Here is a 21075-nt window from a genome sequence, read left to right on the forward strand (position 1 = left end):
AATAGCTAATTCAAAAGCTACAGTAAAAGTCAGGACAGGTCCAGCGCTGACTGATGCTGGGCACATCTACAAGTTCATTAATCTGCTTTAGGTAACATGTATGGGCCACTGGGTGGGGGGGTCCCCCTGAGGCCAATCATGTCAACTGGGAAGTGGCCACAGTGCTTCACCTGGCACCCTAACTCCTCAGCCAGCACTTGCAGGGTGGACACCAGCGCTCCCACCTGCCCATCACTTAAGCGGGGAACATGGCCTGTCAGGGAGTACACCAGGGCTCTTGGGGGGTGCACCCCCTATGCATGATTACTGACAATGAACATTAAATCTAGTACCTCCACTGTGAGGTACAGTATTAAAAAAAATGTGCATTAACCTACTTTACTGAACATTAGCTAAAGAGCACAGTTTTTTTCTGATGCATTAATGCACATTAAAATAAGCTAATGTGCTTTAAAGCACATGTGCCCACTAAGTACCTATTGCAATCCACCCATACTAGACTATATTTTATTATTTCGCTTTTTTTGTGCAAGATATACAGTTTAAAATTAAGAACCAGGATTACCTCATTTCAGGTGTTAATGAAAGAGCACAAATACTCCTGGACAAAACAGGGAACCTTAGTTCCTAAGGATATGAGCATGTTTTCCTGTGTTCATTAAATTGTTTTTCATCAAAAGGGAAGGAGGTGCAGAATCAGGCTAGAATGTGGGGGAATGTATTGCTAATCTATGTAATAACACTTATATAGGAGAAACAAGATTTGTTTATCCTTAAATACTATAAAGCTAACTCAATAGCCAGGCTAGAAGTTGTCAGTCTTTTCCAGCTTGTTCTCAAATGCCTATCTGGGACCCAAGAGTAACTTGTACGAAAAACAGGATAAACTATCCAGGAATTTTAATCTGATTTGTTATTTATTCATGTTATTTTGTAGGATTATAAGGCATCATGAACAGCCAAAACTACAGTTATTTAGTGTACCAATTCCTATACAGAATTCAGTTTCATAAAGGATGGGTTGGCTTTTGGTTGGGTTTTCCGTCAGTGTGGTCTTTTGGACTTTACTTTGAAAAAAAAAAGTCTTAAAAACATCAGGCAAATTTTAGTGAAGATAGATTGGTATCAGGAGCAAAGTTATGATTTTAGAATGCGCTTCTTGTTTGGATATACGCCTAGGAACTCTAGAATTTAATCCTCCTCACTCTTGCACAAACTTAAGTCACCTTGAAGCAAACTATGACACCATAACATCGTCATCAGATCCAAGGTGCATTAACCTAACACTGATTCTATATCAGCTAAATCTGCTTTTAGAAAACTTAAGGAGAACACTGGTACCCTTGAAGATTAGCAAAATACATATCTGAGGGAGAGTGCATTTGGCAGGTATCAGCTGCTGAAAAAACAAAAGCAAAAGCCATAGAACAGCCATGGATTTGTTTGAACATAGTTTCTGTCCCCTGTCCTGATAGCATACACCAATGCTGATGGGCCACTAGGAAAACAGCTACTGAAATCTCTTCACATTCGGGGGGAAAAAAAAAGAACAAAAGTTCAAACAGAATTTTTACTGACAGGCAAGGTATAAGAAGCCCTGCTGTACACATCATGTATAAAGCCAGTTTCTTGTACAGAAGCTGAACCACTGAGTTTGTAATTCTAAAGCATACCTTTTTGGCAGCAAATGACATCTCTTTAGCATATATGAATATATATAAAACTTCCTCTTTTTAAATCTTCCCCATTTAAAGGAGAATTTCAGCATTTTCAATCCAGGTAATAGCATCCAAAAGGAATAAAACCAGGCTAGTTCCAATGGAAACATAGCAAGTTGCCTTTGCTTTACTCAAATAATTAGCATTTTAAGCATTTGGTAGTAAAGACCAATCAGTTATGTTACTGATTACTTCTAACAGACATCTGGATCCAGTAAATAGCTATGGAATTAGTAGCTTAAAATCATAGCTTACCTTTTTCATATATTCTGTGACTGGGTTCTGTTGCAAGAATTCAGTACTTTCTCTTGTATAAAATCTCTCTGTATCAGCAAGAAACTGAGATTCAAAGGATTCTTTATAGACTGTTAGTGTAGGCCCCTTTGCAAATGCATCATCTTCATTCAGACCCAATTCCACTAAAAAAAGCAAAATAACAATTCATTTACCTTCTATTAAATGGCCTTTTGTACATCCTTTAGGAAGGCCTTTGACACTGTCTCTCACCCCATTCTCATTAAAAAACTAGGGGACTGTGGTGTCAACACCTACACAGTCAAATAGGTCGCTAACTAGCTGGAGGGCTGCACCCAGAGAGTGGTGGTGGATGGGTCATTTTTGACCTGCAGGGATGTGGGCAGTGGGGTCCCCCAGGGCTTGGTCCTCGGGCCTACGCTGTTCAACATCTTCATCGGTGACTTGGACGAGGGGGTAAAAAGCACCATGTTCAAATTCACTGACAACACTAAGATGTGGGGGGATGTAGGCAGGCTAGAAGGGAGGAATAGGCTGTAATCAGACCTAGACAGGTTGCAGGGGTGGATGGATGAGAACAGGATGGGTTTCAACACTGACAAGTGCAAGGTGATGCACCTGGGGAGGAACAACCAGCACTATACCTACAGGCTGGGGAACTCCCTTCTCATCAGTGCAGAGGCAGAAAAGGATCTTAGAATCACTACTGATGCCAAAATGAACATGGGCCGGCAGTGTGGGGATGCAGTCAGGAAGGCCAACCATACCTTGTCATGCATCCACAGATGCATCTCAAGTAGGTCCAAGTAGGTGATCCTCCCCCTCTATGCAGCACTGGTCAGGCTGCAGTTGGAATACTGCCTCCAGTTCTGGGCACACTTCAAGAGGGATATGGACAGCATGGAGAGGGTCCAGAGGAGGGCCACTCATATGATCAGGGGGCAGCAGGGCAGGCCCTACGAGGAGAGGCTAAGGGACCTGAACCTATTTAGCCTACACAAGAGAAAGCTGAGGGGGAATCTAGTGGCCATTTACAAACTAGTCAGGGGGGGGACCAGCAGGCATTGGGGGAGTCTCTGTTCCCCCAAGCACTGCCAGGAGTGACTAGAAATAACGGTCACAAGCAGGCAGAGGGTAGATTCAGGCTAGATATCAAGAAGCGCTATTTCACTGTCAGGGCGGCTAGGATCTGGAACCAACTTCCAAGCAAAGTGGTGCTGGCTCCTACCCTGGGGGTCTTTAAGAGGAGGCTAAATGAACACTTTCTTGGAGTCGTTTGACCCCAGTACTCTTTCCTGCCATGGCAGGGGGTCAGACTTGATGATCTGCTCAGGTCCCTTCCAACCCCACCAACTATGAAACTATGAAACATTATGGATGCAAAATATTTGGTTGAGTCCTTAATTACAAAATCGCAGAAATGCACCATTCCAAATATATAAAGTGCATGGAAATATACCCCAATTCATCAATACTCTATACTGTACATGTAATTTGAATCAAAACAACTTTCCCAAGGATAGATGAATCTTGATAGAAAGATGGATTCCTTGGGTTCTAAGTCTACAATTTTTCAAAGCTTAAAGCTCTAATTAAAAACCCAATCCATTTTCACAACTTGACCTTTGGAACAGAAAGTATTCCAATCAACCAATTGCTCCTCTTTGAGAGGGGGTATACATTTTGCTTAGCAAATAAAATGTTACTTAGAAATGTGGTTTCTGAACCCAAACTTCTGCCAAGTTCAGAAGCATGAAAAAAAAAAAAAAAAATCAACTCTATGTAAAAAATCAGAACACAGTTGACAAGATGTCTTTAACCTGTCCTAATGTATAAAAATAAATGGCAGAGTTACCAGAAATTTATACAAAGCAGGATCCCCCCACAATGCCACTGTGCATGATTTTACATTATGAAACTGAAATGCAAAAAACACACAAAAGTTATGCCCTGGAATAAGTGGTTCTTCCCAGAGGAGCTTCAAAAAGAAGCATTATAGGATTATATGATTCTGCTTCATTTCAAGCTATTGAGGGAACTACAGAAACAGCTACCCCAACCTGAAAAGAAAAATGGCTGAAAAAAAATGATTATGCCAAAATCTGGAGTTGTGAAATAAAAGAATGTGTTAAGGAACCAATATTCCACAGCTTTTAAGAGCCAGGATTTGAAGACTAGTACATGTCTGTACTAACCCTAGAACAGTGAATTATTCCTAGAAAAACTTCTGGCATATTCTTGGCAGCTATCACAGTAATTTACTACTAGTCTAGCAGGAAGAAAGATTTAATGTTTAATTTATTTAAATTATTATTTCCAAACCCTGGATTTACTGTATGTTGAACTACATGGGTTTGCACAGAAAACACTTGTATTTCATTTTTAAGCTGTCCTTACTTTGCAAAACAAAACTACAGAAACTATGTAACACTATTTCCATGAGGTCAGTAGAACAGGAGTCAGTTCAAATTCCAACTTCCATCTTACCTTTTACAACCTCCAGATTGTCTGAATAAATAAACAGGTATATTTCTAAATTAAACTGCAGATAATACCTCCTACTCTAAAGCAAATAGAAGAAATATAAGTTTATCTAGTAGCTCATCACCACAACGTGATATTTTTATTAAACTAAAACAGCTGTCTAATAATTGCTTGATAATGAGTACTAAATTTCAGAATAATTATTTAGTACTACGTATCAGTTTTTGCATCTCATATGAAAAATAAAAACTGTACTGTTTATTGGGTTAAATCATGGAGTTTTAAATAAAATATTGCCTTTCTAATTATTTGTATAAAAAAAAGGAAGTGGAGTTAAATTTAATCTGCTGGAAAATTCTCTCTTCAAAATTATCAATGTAGCAAGGTTGTCTCTGGTAGGAGATTCTTCCAAGATACTAGTCAATCATAATGGAAACAAATTTACCATAGGATTGTACAACTCCACTGATGAGCCTGGTGTTGATGGTTTCACCATTTCTTTCTTTTTCAATCAATTTCAACACAGCATTTGTTACCTTTGAAAATATAGATTAAAAAGGAATCAAAACATACAATAAAAGCAGCTATGGGTCAACTAATACAGTAATTAATCAGGAATGTACTGCATTCAAAACCATCCAAACACTTATGAGAGTTTTAAGTCAATATGCTAACCTTAACATACAGGTCATTTCAGATCGCCATCGCAAAGATATGAGTGAGGGTCTTCCTAGCAAACAGGGCTTAAAGTTCTTAATATTTTTAAGTTAAAAAAAAACAAAAACAAAGGGGGAAATTCCAAAAGATTATCTTTTACCATCACAAAGCAGAAGCAGAAGGAAAAAAAGCTTTGTTTTTTTCTGTTTTGCAGTTCACTTTGAATTAGCTTCTAATGATGATTTAAAACTAACTAAAAGAACACAGTAGATATAATACAACATAGATACATACTTGCTTATTTAACGGCCTGAACAAACAGTCCCTCCAGGTCACTAAGGCAAGCTATAGGATTGAGGAAAGAGAAGGGTGGGGGGGAAAAATGGGAGAAAAGATTATATAATATGTGCATGGCAATTATTTACAGAAAACTAAAATATTGTATTATGCTAAATAATTTGAAGTTTAAGAAGCTATCTGTTGTGAAGTACTAACCTCTGTTAACAATAAGCTGGAAACAAGGAAACATTGCATTTAATTTTTATAGCAATACAAAAAACTTTGAATTATAGAGTTTTTTCTTAAACCTCTATCCATCCCAGAAGAGGAGGATATGATTATCCATCACATACTCTGAAAAATTCTTGACTCTTCCAGTTTCTCTTAAACACAAGTTACCTGTACAAGCTCAGATGTTGACATAGGTGTTCATATTGAACTGATCAAAGCAGTAGTTAGGAGATTAATGTTCAGACAGACAGTATATTCTCAAACTGCTCTTAATTTCCTATCCAATGCAAAGTTATTTTTATGGAGCAATAAGATACTAAACAAAAAAAACTCAACTCAGGAAACAACTTTAGATAAACTTACATATGGATACAGGAGTTCAAAATATTCAAATATAATATTATTGTGGTAAGACATGACACTCAGTCAGTTTTCAGAAGTTATATGGTGCAAAAAGATACTCATAGCATGTTTATTAAGAGGGGCTTTTGCTAAAACACAGGGACTGTAATAGAAAAGGACTTATAACCTGGTGACAGAAGAGTGCAGAAGCAATCAAGAAAGATGACTGGCCTCAATACAGTACATGGTGGGAATGTAAAAGAAAAGGAAAGAAGATGGTTTAACTGAAGTCAAGTCACAAACAGTTCCACAAGTGATTTTTTTTTCTGTGGAAGATAGGAAGCCCATCAAGGGATTCAGAAATGAGTGGATGGGAGAAAGGGGAGAAGATAGAATACGATTAAAATAACATACGATAGATAACCTGAAGCAGAAATTACAGCAAAGATATAGTATAGGAAAAAAAGAGTTGCAAATAATACCCGAGGCCAGGAACCACCAGAACATTTAATAGTGTTCTGGGCTCAGGGACAGCAAAGAAGGTAATTCTAGAGATTGTGTATAGCAGGGGTAGGCAATGTTTTTTGGCTGGAGTGCAAAAAACCCCACAGTGTCTACTTCGGAAGATGCTGGAGTACCGGCATTGGGGGGGAAGGGGAAAGGGGGGGGGGCACACGGGGTGGTACATGGCAGGACGCATTGCATATTAGTATATTTAATAATCATGAATGTTGCCTTCGTTGTTCTGTATTCCTTATTTGTTGAGCATGTTGCAATGAGAGAGGAAAAAAAAAAAAAAGAGACAAATAAGAGAATGAGGAGAGAGAGAAAGAAAAAGGAAAAAGGAGAGCAGAGAGAGAACCAGGGACATGCATACAGAGAACCACGTGCACAAACACAGAGAACCAGAACACACCCAGGACAGACACATGCACACAAACATCTGCAACCAGACGTGCACACGCAGACACACAGAACCAGACAGAGGTAGACACGCACAGAACCAGATGCTGGGTTTGGAGTAGGAGCAGGCAGGCTCAGCTGCTGCCAACCACCAAGCCCAGGCTGTTCCCAGCAGGCAGCTGGGCAGCTACAAGCCCTGCTGTGCTGCAAACAGACCAGGCTCCTTGGCTGGCAGAAGCTACCCAGAGCCTGTGCCAGTTGCAGCCAGGAGGCTGCAAACACCTGCTCCCGGATCAGCTCCATACCAGCGAGTGCACGCGTGCCTTGGAGCAGATGGTGGGGATAGGGCCTGAGGCTGCACAGTCCTCCTGCTATCCGCTCTGAGGTCCATGTGCAGCTGCTGCCAGTATGGAGCTGATGCCAGCCAGGGATGTGAAGCCCAGCGCAGGTGTTTGTAACCTGGTTGCTGTCTGCAGCAGCTGCCCAGAGCCCAGGCTGGCTACAAACAGCTACGCCAGGCTCCAGAGTCCATTTATCAGCTCTGTGCCAGCAGCAGAGGAGAGGCTGGGGTTGCGCGGCCTCAGGCCTCCCACCCCCGCCCATCCGCTCCAAGGCGCATGTGCACGTGCCAATATGGAGCTAATGGGGGAGCCCAGAGCAGGTGTCTGCAGCTTTCTGGCTGCAACCGGCCCAGGCTCTTGGTAGCTGCTGCCAACCATGGAGCCTGGTCTGCTTGCAGCAGGGCTAGTTGCCGCCCAGCCGCCTGCTGGGAGCAGCCCAGGCTTTGTGGCTGGCAGCAGCTGCCTAGAGCCCAGGCTGGCAGTGGCATGCCAAGCAAAATGGCCTTACCTGCCATGCTCAACACATGTGCAGGGGGTTGCTGACCTCTGATGTATAGTAATATGACCAAATTGTTGCGATATCATAAAACAAAGAGGAGGAAAGGTGACAAAAAATATCGCTAGTTTAGGAGACACCTCATTTGTCCCTGACTACAAGGGATCATTCTATTCCTAGAAGTAAAATTGGGATTACAGTCAGATATAAATTTCGTGTGACCGCTATTAATAAGTATTTCACCTATATACTACAGACTTCAGATCATTCATATGAGCTGATGCAGCTTTTACTTCACAATGGTGCTGCTTCTCCAATCAGCTGGAGTTCAGGGGTCCTGAACAGGCGGTCAAAAATAAAAAAGAGAGGCAGCATCAGATGGAACACCTCATTGGTCCCATGCAGCTTCACAAACCCTCTCTTTCACATACGGTTAGGAACCTAACAGTATAAAAGGTCCAGATTATACTGTACAAATTCCTCTAGATATTCCTTCCAGGTGGCTTCTGGGTCAATTCCAACCACAGTAGGGAGGAAGAATAATAGAGAGAGTTTCTTAATGCACCAGCAAAAGCCACACTTTCCAAAATGTGGAAATTAATACATTTTCAGGGACTGAAAATGGAGGGAGAATGCTGAGAACTCCATCCTGAACAAGCAATGCCTTACTGCTTAAAAGAAAAGAAAAATATTGGTTTTAAAGTTACATATTTTTGCAGATAAATAATTCCCATTAGATGCACTATCATCTACAATTACACCAAACCCACTTGGCTATACTACAAACAAAATGACCGAATTGCATCGATGTTAGACTTGCAGAGAAGAGCATTTGAACAGAAAAAAAGTTTACCTTATTTGTTATTTGTGTATATTGCACCCTAGTTCCTTTAAGAATTCATGAGTACATGCCAGATACACACTACACATCAGCCATATACGCAAGGAAAAGGAAGAACTGAGAGTCCAAACAGATACTAGGTTGTATGGTAGCAGTGTAGGGCAAGGGCAGGCAATTATTTTGGGCAGAGGACCACTTACTGAGTTTCAGCAAGTCATCGAGGCCCACATGATAGGCAGCCCAGGGAAGATTAATATTCATTTTCGAAATTTTTTAGGGGCCCCATGGACTGGATAGAATTGTCTGGTGGGCTGCATCTGGCCCCCAGGCCGCATTTTGCCCACCACTAGCGTAGGGCATATATAAACACTGATGAACGTCACATAAATAGTGAATTTTCAGAAGCAGCTTGTGTGAAGAAAAAACAGATGTTTCATGCAGTGGGATAGTTATACATTTGGATTATATATTTGTTTCTACCAAAATCAGTTATTTAAAAAAAAACAAAAACAAAACCCACAACATTTCTAAAAATACATACTGAGTAGATTTCGTATATTCCTTTACGACCTTCATCACACTCACGACGAACCCAATGTCGGTTGAGGTAGGCACAAATCCCATTCAAAACTTTGCTTGAAAACCTATAGTCTTCCCATTGTTGAGTGTAGAATTTCAGCACACTCTCGTCCATCAAGTCTTCACCATCCTGAAACAGTTTGTGAATACCACAGACAGCTTTTTTATATACAATGTAATACTAGAGTAGAGGCAAACAACTGGCTACTGCAAGCAGATATCTATCCCTTATAACCAGGGATCCTCGTTTTCTCTGATAAAAAAGTCCTCAATTTTTGGATTTAAAAAAAAAGTAACCCAAAATCCAAGTTCCACAATTAAAACGAAATGCCACTAATATATACATATATACATATTAATGGCATTTTAATTGTGGAACACGTGGATTTTGGGTTACTTTTTTTTTTAAATCCGAAAATTGGGGAATTTTTTTTTTTTAAATCAGAGAAAACCAGAATCCCTGCTTAAAACATACTACTACTGCCAAGGAAATCTTTTGTACAGAAATTCTGTAAAAAACATAGCACTAACAAATCCATTCTTACTTGCAGAAATAAGCCCGATTCCCATGTACACTACAAAAAAATCCTACCAAGACATACTCTTGTAAGTGCTTCTCCTCTGGCAAACTACAAGAAAAACAGTATGTAATATATACACAATCACACTGATTAATTCAGTGCTGAAGAGGTTGGATGCTACAGTGATAAGCACAATTATAAGAAGATTTTTAGAAGAGGATGACAGGCTCCACCACTGTTGCTGCAATAGCAGTGAAGTGTAAGTGTAAACGCAACCCAAGAATAAGTGTGGATGTTGTCATTCCTTTTAGAGCTCCCATGTAGCAGCAGTCAGACAAAGGAGGTACGTACTTGCCTTCTGTGGAAATACATCAACACATTTCACTTGTTACACAGATAAAATTTGGGAAGGAAGAAAACACAATAGGATGCAGAATATTCAAATAGCTTTCCAGACCAAATTAGTATGGCTTGTAGGAACAAAGATAAAGGTACAATTGCATTCTGAATAAAAAGAGGGACACTTCTGTGCTGCTGTTATGATTAAGTCCAACTATAAGGGCCCTTAAGTGTTTCTGTATGCTTTTTTCCTGTATTTAAATCAAAATTAGTAAAAAAAAGTTGGCTTGGTTCATTAATGTGGAACAAATTCCAAAAGCATTTAGGAAATGTTCTTCCAGAAAACATTCCATGTACCACTGCATTAGGTCATTGATTATTATATTAATAAATTATGTCATGCAAACTGCATAATTCTACAGTTGCATTAATACTGAGGCTAAATACCTACCTGAATAGTTTAACTAGTCTTATGGCAAGACAGAAAGTTACTTATAAGACAATTTATAAAGATGACCAAAAATGGTAGTATTCATAGGTATTGCACAGTAATGGATTTTATGTACAAAGTAAAACCTAGAACACTCTCAAGCTAATGAAGGATTAAAAACAAGAAGCTGAAACTTTCTGTAGACTTAGTAATCAATTTTAGTGCAACCACTGCAATTTTTTTTGGCGGCAAATTTTAGTTGCACAATTATTTCTTCCATCTTTCCTTCTGATTTAATATAATAACTCACCGAGCTGGCATTTCACCTTACCTTAAGGAGATTTGTCAAGTAGTTCTTCAGGAATTCTTTTAGTCTTTTGTATAATTCCAAGCCAACAAATTGAGCACCTCCGGGCGTCTGGCCTTTTTTAGATTTAGAAGGAGGTACTCCAGCTCCTCGTGCTTGATTAGATTGGTGTACACTAGTACAGTAGTTATAAACATGACTGAGAGAAGAGTTAAGGAATCTGCATGTTCAATACATTTTAAAACACAAGCAAAAACATGAAAATGAGACACTCAGATGAAATTCAGAGGCCAAAAACAATTTAATCCTCCTACAAAAAATACGGTGAGAGGAGGTAATACCTCATATTACAGAAGGGAAAGCTGAAACAAAGTAAGACTGTTATTTGTTCAAGAAAAGCTCAGTCTTTAACAGACACAAAAACAAAACTAAATTCCTGACTGAATGAATAAAACCAGTACAATTCTCTGAAGATGAAAAGTTATCCTAGCAGCTGCTGTCCAGTGAATTTAGTTTCTGTTCCCAGCAAAATATATAAATTAAAAAAAAAAAAGCCATCTGGAAAAACTAACTAGATGATCATGGAATTGGATCATATGAGGGTTGGGGGTAGGAAGCAGAAAGGCAACATTATAAAGTTAGTGAGCAAGCAGGGGAAACGGAATGCAAATATAGCTATTTTGGTTACACATTTCTATAGTATTTCACAGAACCATAACAAAAATGCACTCAAGATGATTTGGACAGTTATCTCATAGAAACATAGAAAATTAGTGTTGGAAGGGACTTCAGGAGTTTCCTAGTCCAAGTCCCTGCTCAAAGAAGGACCATCCCCAACTAAATTATCTCAGCCAAGGCTTTGTCAAGCCAGGCCTTAAAACCCTCCAAGGATGGAGATTCCACCTTCTAGATAACCCATTCCAGTGTTTCACCACCTCCTAGTAAGAAAGTGTCTCCTAATATCCAACCTAAACCTGCCTTATTCTGTCATCAGTCACCACTAAGATCAGTCTACCTCCATCCTCTTTGGAACCACCTTCAGGTAGTTGAACGCTACTATCAAATCCCCCCATAGTCTTCTCTTCTGTGGACTAAATAAACCCAAGTCCCTCAGCCTCTCCTCTTAAGTCATACTCCCCAACCTCCTAACCATTTTCACTGTTCTCTGCTGGACTCTCTTCAACTTGTCCGCATCCTTTTTGTAGTGGGGTGCCCAAAAAGGGACACAGTACTCCAGATGTGGCCTTCATCAGTGCCAAGTAAGGGGGATAATTATTTCCCTTGATCTGCTGGCAACACTCCTACTAATGCAGCCCAGTATGCTGTTAGTCTTCTTGGCAACAAGGGCACGCTGCAGACTCGTATCCAGTTTATGGTCTGCTTTAATCCCCAGGTCTTTTTCTGCAGAGCTGCTGCTTACCCAGTTGGTCCCAAGCCTATGGTGGTGCAAGGGATTCTTCCAGTTTAAGTGCAGGACTTTGCACTTCTCCTTACTGAGCCTCATGAGATTTCTTTGAGTCCAATCCTCCAATTTGTCTAGGTCTCTCTGAATCCTAGCTCTACTCTCCGGCATATCTACTACACTTCCCAGTTTTGTGTCATCCACAAATTTGCTTAGGGTGCAATCCATCCCATCTTCCAGATCATTAACGAAGATATTGAGGAAGCCAGTCCCTGGGGAATCCATTTGGTACCAGCTGCCTTGACTAGACTTCAAACCATTGATAACTACCCATTGAGCCCAACAATCCAGCCAGCTTTTTAATCCACCTTACAGTCCATTCATCCAACCCATACTTCCTCAGCTTGCTTGCAAGAATACTGTGGGAGACCATATCAAAAGCCTTGCTAACGTCAAGATATAATCATGTCAGCTGCTTTCCTTGCATCCAAAGAGCCAGACATCTCATCATAGAAGGCAATCAGGTTAGTCAGGCATGACTTGACCTTGGTGAATCCATGTCGACTATTCCTAATCAGGTTCTCCTCCAAATGCTTAGCAATGGATTCTTTGAGGACCGTCTCCGGGGGCTGACAGGTCTGAAGTCTTCTGGATCCTCCTTCTTCCCTTTCTTAAAGATAGACACTACATATTTGCCATTTCTATGGATGCATGACAAGGTATGATTGGCTTTCCTAACTGCATCCCCATGTTCATCTTGGCATCAATGACAACTCCATGATCCTTTTCTGCCTCTGCACTGACAAGGGAGTTCCCCAGCCTGTAGGTATGCTGCTGGTTCTTCCTCCCCAGGCGCATCACTTTGCACTTGTTGGTGTTGAATCCCATCCTATTCTCGTCCACCTACCCCTGTAACCTGTCTAGGTCCAATTGCAGCCTATTCCTCCCTTCTAGCATGCCCACATCCCCCCACATCTTAGTGTCGTCAGCAAATTTGACGGAGTGCTTTTTACCACCTCGTCCAAGTCACTGATGAAAATGTTGAACAGTGCGGGCCTGAGGACCGAGCCCTGTGGAACCCCACTGCCCACACCCCTCCAGGTAGAAAATGACCAGTCCACTACCACTGTCTGGGTGCGGCCATCCAGCCAGTTGGTGACCCATTTGACTGTGTAGGTGTCAACACCACAGTCCCCCAATTCCTTAACGAGAACAGGGTGAGAGACAGTGTCAAAGGCCTTCTGAAAGTCCAGAAAGACTATGTCCACTGCTACCCCTGCATCTAAGGATTTGGTGACCTGGTCGCAGAAGGCCACCAGGTTGGTCTGACAGGACCTGCCTCTAACGAACCCGTGTTGGTTGCCCATAAGCATAATCTCCCCTGCTGGCCCCTCGTGCACATGTGCCAGAATAATTCTCTCAAAAATCTTGCTCAGGATCAAGGTAAGACTAACTGGCCTATAGTTTCCTGGGTCCTCCTTCCTCCCCCTTTTGAAAACAGGAACCACACTGACCCTCTTCCAGTCCTCTGGCACCACACCAGAGCACAACGAGTGCTCATACAGCCGTGCCAGCTGATTTGAATACATCCAGTCCCTCCAGAAGTTCCTTGACTAGTTCCTCACTAACCCTTGGCCTAGGTGAGCCTCCCCTGGGGCGTAAGGGGGGCCCAGAGGAGGGGTGGCTGTTCCGGCCCCTTCTCAGGAAAATGGAGGCAAAGAAATCGTTAAATATGTTAGCTTTGTCGTCTGGCGTGATGACCAAATTTCCTAGCGTGTCCTGCAGGGGCCCCACATTACCCGGAACCTTCTTTTTGCCCCCTATGTATTTAAAAAAAGGACTTCTTGTTGTCCTTGATCTGGGTAGCTAGTCCCAGTTCCATCTCCACCTTGGCCTTCCTGACTGCCCCCCTACATCCCCGAGCAACCGCAGTATAGTCCTCCCTGGTGATGGTCCCTCCCTTCCATTGAGCATACGCCTCCCTTTTAACTAGGAGACACTCCCGGAAGCTTTTGGTGAGCCATGGGGGCTTTTGCGCCCTCCTGCCCCCTCTGATCATGTTGGGATTACCCCCCTTTGGGCTTGGAGGATCGTCTCCTTAAGGAGCGACCACTCTTCTTGGACACCTGGCTCTCCTCCCCTCTGGGACCTCAGTTAGTCCCCGACTATTCTCCTTAGCTCACTGAAGTCTGCCCTCCTGAAATCTAAGGCTGCTGCCTTGCTGTAGGCCTTTGCCATCTTGCACTGCATGGTGAATTCCAGCAGGCGATGATCACTGTCGCCCAGGTGGTCGAGCACCTGCAGCCCCCTCACCAGGTCATGGCCTGTGGCCAGCACCAGGTCCAACAAGGCATCTCCCCTGCTGGGGTTAGATGGAGGTCCTGCATTTGTTTGCAACTTGATGCTATGCTTGTAACCAGTACTAAATCTTTCAAAACTGGAAGCAATCTAGTTGGGGGAGGTACTTTAACAAAACATATTACATTCTTGTGAACGATTATTGAAACATTTCCCTATCAAATAATTTTCTCAAGAGATCCTAATCCCTTCCTTGGTATTGCTCCTTGTCAAAAGAAGGAGAAAACACATAAAACCTTTTCAGTGATATCACCTGTATAGGTAAAGGACTTTAAAAACTTTTCAACTTATAAATATGTGTTTTATTTAAAATTTTGAAGTGGAACTATTATAAATGGATGGTAAACTGAAAAAGGAAGTCTAAACTGACATAAAGGAACTCAGATGAAGAAAATCATCAAATATGGAAAACTCTTCTGCTATCCTACATGCCACTTGCAATGCTTACATTCCCCAAAGCAACCTACACCAAACTGCAAGAAGCTGCTTTTGAACACCATATCCACCAAGGACGGCAACCATATTATGTCTTGAAAAAGTAGAAAGTGATGCATAATGCCAGCTTTATAGATCACCATCAAATGCATCAACTTTCCCAACCTGCAAAGGCAGCGAATGATCTCAATCAGCAGACCCTGAATACTTCTAGTACTTCTTTGTCACTACTATAGTTAACGTCAGACATGGAATTCTGTGTGTTCAGACAAGGAGAGCCTGGCTACATTACTTTGTTTGTATGGCTCTCCAAAACTACGATTTTTTCTAAGAGCCTGACATTTTAAGATAAAACAAAGTGAGAACTATCCTACGATTCACCTGGTAAGACAAAGAACCACAGAAAAGAAGTGTGTCACTATTCTGACCACAAACTTGTCCTCGCAAATGAACAAAAGATACAGTAGTGAAAAATAGGGCATGAAGGCCTCTAGAGAGTCTAGCCAAACTGACGGCAAACAGAAAAAATAGGACCTTGAGGGACAAACGTTGTTACGACCTTCTAGACGACTTGCACTGTGACCTGGTAAGGTCATTCAGATCCCAACTTTTCAAGGACTGGATGATTACAACCCTCAGTTTCTTCAGTTCTGTAAAACCTAGACATGACTGGATGTATTCCCAAAGGACATAAGGTCTGCAGGACACTAAAACGCACAACTGCTATAGAGTTAATGTTTAATGAACTGACCTCATTCACAAACCATGCAAAAAAGGTTCTGAATGTTCTGAAATATAAAGCAACATAGTATCAATAACTACTAAAGTACTGCATACCAAATACAGACAGACACATTGAATCAATCAAAATAGCAAACCACTTTTTCACTCAAATCACTTAATTATACTCATCAAATCATCAGCCACACTGTTAGCCTATATTGCCATGAACAACTGAACTTTCCATCACCAGTAAGACAGAAATTAGGTTTCACTAGGTCAAGGATACCAGGGCACTTGCAATCAGTATGGCACACACAGAATCAAGCTTCATGTGGGCATGGCTACTTTTGAAGCATTTTCTCTATTTGAGAGATTTATAATGGAGGTAATTCAATACTCCACTTGCGTAACAGAGCAGCTACTCTCCCAAATCCATGATCCCTGAATATGCTGAAATAATCCTCTGCCAAAAGACAAATGTCTCCCCTCCCCGCCTTCCCCCCAGCACACTTTGGAGTACTGTGTCATATTCAGCATACAGCACTTCAAGAAAGATGTGAACATATTTAGAGAGAGTACAGCAGACAACAACAAAAATAATTAACGAAAACATGATGTATGAGGAGAGACTTGAGATTAATTTAGAGAAGAGTAAGTACACTTGATAACAATTTGCAAATACAAAAAAGGACCGCTAGATACAGGATGTCATCTGACTGTTCTCTGGTCTATTAGGGATAGAATAAAATGGATGAAAATTGCAACAAAACACATTTAGGTTAGATCAATGCTTCTCAACCAAGGTGCCACCAGAATGGTGCTGTGAGGTGTCAGGGGATAAGCTAAGCAGATAAACACATACCGAGATCTTGTTGTGTGGCTCAGAGGTTGGTGTGCTGAGCTACTGGGGGTAGGTCGAGAATTCAAGTCTGGGTGTGAACCCAGAGGCTCAACTGCAAAAATATGGCCCTTGTGGGTGCAAGAAAATTTAGTCTATAAGTATGTAAGGAGCAAATATTGGGAGCTAGGAGAACATATGTTCACTAGGGTGCTAGAGCAATGGCCATAAACTGTTAGAGGATAATTTCACTTCCTTGCAGTAAGGGTGACCAGAATCTGGAATAGACTTCCCAAAGAGGTGATACAATCCCCAATCTTAGAAGTCTTTAAGAGGCAACTAGACAGACACCTTGCCAGGATCATTTGATCTCAGCAGTATTCTCGCCCAGAGCAAGGTGGTTGAACTCAATGACCTTTTGAGGCCCCTTACAGCCCTTAATTTCTGTGATTCTATGCTGTCAGGTTCATCTCTGCCCACATGATATGCCCTCATTACCCAGCACCTCTTCAAAGGAATAAACACTAATATCTAAAAGCATTTTTGAAATTGGGTAGCACTCAATTTCATAGAAGTTATGGAGAGGTACCTTGAGCCCAATAAGGGGTGTGAGTCCAAAAAAGGTTGACAAACGCTGGGTAAGATATTAGGAAAAACATTCTCTATCTTATGCAGGTTATTAAGTATTGAAATAGATTTCCTAGAGAGATCACAGAATGCTCATCACTGAAACTCTTAAGCACAGGTTAGACAAACTGAACCTGCCTGGCCTCGTGTAGGCACTAGCTTGCCGCCCGGGAGCATGCACCCAGGGTTGGCTGTGGAGGTTGTTCTTGTGGCCTTGAACCTGGGTCATGTTCACCCCGAGGGAGGCCCTGATACTTTCCTGCCATGCCTTGATCTTTCCTTTCAGTGGTGGTGCTCCCTTCTGTGGCTCCTTGCAGGTCAGGCACTACCCCAGTGGGTACTCTTGGGGCTCCACCTCCCCTACACCCCAGCCACATGCCAGCCTCTAGGATGGCCAGTTCATTCGCCCTCCAATGTAGCCTTCTGTCCTCAATTTGGCTCCTGTTAATCTCCCTCTGTACAGGTTAGCTTTGGAACACTGGGCAGTCCCTGACAATATACTGGGTGTTCCTACTGCTACCCGCCACGCTGCCCCAGCTCCTCCAGATCCACGAATGCTGCCTGTGGCCCTAACCCTTGCCTTGGGGCTCCAGGACAATGGATGCAACTAAAATAAGTTAATGAAAAAAGGGGAATCGGGTCTCAGACCATCCCACTCACGACTCCAGAGTCTATGACTCCTCTGTCCCTCAACGCTGTCCTCCCTCGTCCAGCTTTGCTGCTGTCCAGTGTGATGGCCCCTTTAACTGGCCCTGGACCCCTCCAAAGGACCCTCCCTTAGGTCCTTTTCTTGCTGCTCATGCCGCCTGTGCTTGATGTGGGGAACAGTTCTGCAGCCTGCTGCCTGCAGCGTTCCCCCAGCCATTTTCCCACCTCCAGCTTTTCTTTCAGCTGGGCAGCACTTCTTTATGATGTCACCTGCCTGCACTGCTCCCAGCCACAGATAAAAGCAGATGATGAATCACATGTGCATTCCCTCATCCAGTGCATCTTTTCCTGAAAAAGGTAAGTTCACCCTGTCTTCAGGGCTTCTCTTTGTCTCAGCGGGTTGGCTCTTCCCTGGGTCCTGCCACGGGAAGAGTCTCCCCTGGGGGACAAATGTCTGTCTGGAATTCTTTAGAAAGAAATGATCCTCCCTTAAGCAACGTTGTTAAACTTGATGCCCTCTGGAGGTCCCTTTTAGCTGTACTTATCTGTGATTGTATAACTGTACGACCACACAACAAGTATTTTACTTAGTTTGAAACTCACATTTTCATTCATTTTGACTTTTATGTATAAACAAATCTATACCTATAGCATTCTCTCTTTAGTGTGGTCCAGCAGAAGGTTTTCCTGTACAACATGCCCCCCTATATATTAAACACATGATACGTATAAAAAAAGAATGCTCTCTCATGTGCCATCCTTGTTTACAATCTGTGTCCCCATCTGCTAAAGCCAACCACTGACAGGAAGATTGACAGATTCAAAACAAAATCCCAAGTGCAGTGCATGTAATCAATCTGTAAACTTGCAACAAAGTACATCACAGGCAGCCTGAATATCACAAGGAGAGTTCTATAAAAAGAATTCTTGCCTTAGCAAAAGCAAAACCTAGTTCCACAACAGCAACATGCTTTAGAAGCCACACACATATTCAAGGCCCTGCTTTTATGTTGAAATTAAAGCTGTATAGAAACCAGCTATGGCATTGCTACACGTTTTGAAATACTAACTCTATAGCTGGTTACCTCTTCTTGCAGCCGTCTAGTCATTTTTATCACGTGATAATTACTTTGCACATGTGCCCAGTCTAACTTTGTTGCACAATTAACCAATTAATTGCATAACATATGTAATGTGTAGCAGGGGCCCAAATGGCTACCAGGAAACATCAAGAGATGCTTCTGCACTTCTATCCAATCGTTTACAAGTCATACTGAAAGGACAACACAATTCTGCAATGGGATGTTCTGTAGTGATATGCAGCAGAGTAATTAAACTCCCCCCCCACCAAAGTATCTGCCCAGCTACTAACCACCAAGGTCTGATCTAGTAACATACTAAGCACCTGCTGAGAGGTAACAGTAGTTGTCAATTCCCACTACTTCAAAACAGACATTTATAGTGCTTTGCAAAATTAGGATTCACTCTAAATTACATATGCATTGCCCCTGTAAATTAGAAGAATATATTTTAACATAAGAAAAAAAAATACATGGTGGAAAAATGAGACCACACACAAAAAAAAAAAAGCTACCAAACTTCATTCAAATCAACGTGATTCAGAATTTAGAACCACCTTGAGTTTCACACGCCTTTTCAATTTGCCTATAACAAATAATAATCACAAGCTACCAACAGATAAAATTCATCTTTAGCATTTGCATGTTTACTTTTGTCTGTTTGCAGTGCTTCTGATACAACCTTACTAATCAATAAAACTTGCTTATAGGAAGGGGTCCACCAGTATCTCCACTGGTTATCAGATCAGCACCAATAAAAGGAGAACATTATCAGCTTTTATGGTCACTATGCCCATAGCACCCTAGCGAGCATGGTCCGGTCCCCACACGTCGCTGCCAGCCCGAGCCCATGGCAGGCTACTGGTCCCAGGAAGCAATGGGAGAAGGAGGGGGTGCAATGGAGTGGTTATAGGGCTCCACACTCAGCAACAAAGGGACCTTTACTGGCTCCTTCTGCTGCTGCCACAGCAATGCCATGTGTGCAGCAGAGGCCTGCACGCCAGGGCTGCCTTGGAGATGTTGTGCTTCATGTAGGCAGGGTGAGGCACTGCACAAGGGACATTCCAGTACGGAAGGCACTGAGCTTGGCTGCACAGGGCCCACCAGCACTGAGGCAGCAACATGCTCTGGGGCTCCAAACATGCCTGGTGCTGCAGTTCGCACAAAGGTGGCAACATGGGCTGCATGGAAAGCAGGGCTGCGAGTAAGAGCCATGAGTGAGGGGGCAACTTGCATGGGAATAAGATGGTTACTGCCTTCCTTATTGGGGGCCAGAGCAGACAAGAGGCATGTGTGCATGCATAATGCAAAATAAACAAAAAAAGGTTTTCCAATGTCAGTAGTTTAAAATGCCTTGCACCGTTACTAAATATCGGTTATCGGATTGGCATCAGTCTATGATTGGTTAATCACCTACTATTGGCATTGGCAAGAAAATCTTTATTGGTGCATCCTGCTTACAGCAGAAGATAGAGCTTCCCAGAGACCAGTCCATGGCATGCATGCTCACAGGAACATCTCAGAGTTTACCACCTACTTGCTCCAAATGAAGAGCAAGTTTCTATACTACCGTCTCAACAATAAACAAAATAGAACGGACTTTAAAAAACTCTGCCAAAAGGACTACAAACAAGAGTGTAGGCACAAACATGTTAGTCATGTGACTTAAAAACACAGTCATGCCACTTAACACCTACAATGCATTTATATATTGAAAGTACTTGCATAAAATAAACTGATTACAGGCCTTCAGAGCTACAGAAATGGACTAAAAGGCATAAATAAATACAAATAAACCTTAACAAAAACTCTCTAATAAACTGCTAATACATTTGACAGAAATTAACAAACCTGAGAAAGCTGGTTTAAGAAACAGGATGGAACAGATAGGTAAGACTGAAAAGATCTAAAGAAAAAGAAGTTAAACAAGGTAATACAGATACGGTGAAGAACCTCCTTTCTAGTTTCTTTAAAATGAGTAAGCATGCTGATAAGAATGTCAAATCATTTCAGCACAGAAGTTTCCTATTCATTTCAGGTAGCGCCTATGTAAGGGTCTTTGTTACTTCATATGAGCCAGTGTTGGGCTCTTTATTGTATTAGGAACTGGCCCACCAAAAATAATGGCTGTGGTAAAGACAGACACAGAAGACACTACACTTTTAAAAAATTACTAGGGAATTAGAAACATTTAAATTCTGCTAAATTATTTTCCAGGAACAATACAGTTTATTTCATTTTT

At 41.9% G+C, this 21075-nt stretch overlaps 1 protein-coding gene across 2 annotated transcripts in view; it reads right to left on the reverse strand.

The window, feature by feature from the left end:
• The window catches only part of CUL1 (cullin 1), a 77928-nt gene that overhangs the window by 26282 nt on the left and 30571 nt on the right, over window positions 1-21075 (reverse strand). For both annotated transcript variants that reach the window (XM_090049980.1, XM_090049981.1), the window contains exons 3-7: window positions 10748-10922; window positions 9089-9256; window positions 5409-5459; window positions 4903-4993; window positions 1974-2137 (exon numbers count right to left, since the gene is read on the reverse strand). In XM_090049980.1, the coding sequence (XP_089906106.1) occupies window positions 1974-2137; window positions 4903-4993; window positions 5409-5459; window positions 9089-9256; window positions 10748-10922 (649 nt within the window). The remainder of the gene's footprint in view (window positions 1-1973; window positions 2138-4902; window positions 4994-5408; window positions 5460-9088; window positions 9257-10747; window positions 10923-21075) is intronic.

The sequence above is a fragment of the Crocodylus siamensis genome, chromosome 5, assembly GCF_052110815.1.
Source record: "Crocodylus siamensis isolate JL-2025a chromosome 5, ASM5211081v1, whole genome shotgun sequence".
Lineage (NCBI taxonomy): Eukaryota > Metazoa > Chordata > Crocodylia > Crocodylidae > Crocodylus > Crocodylus siamensis.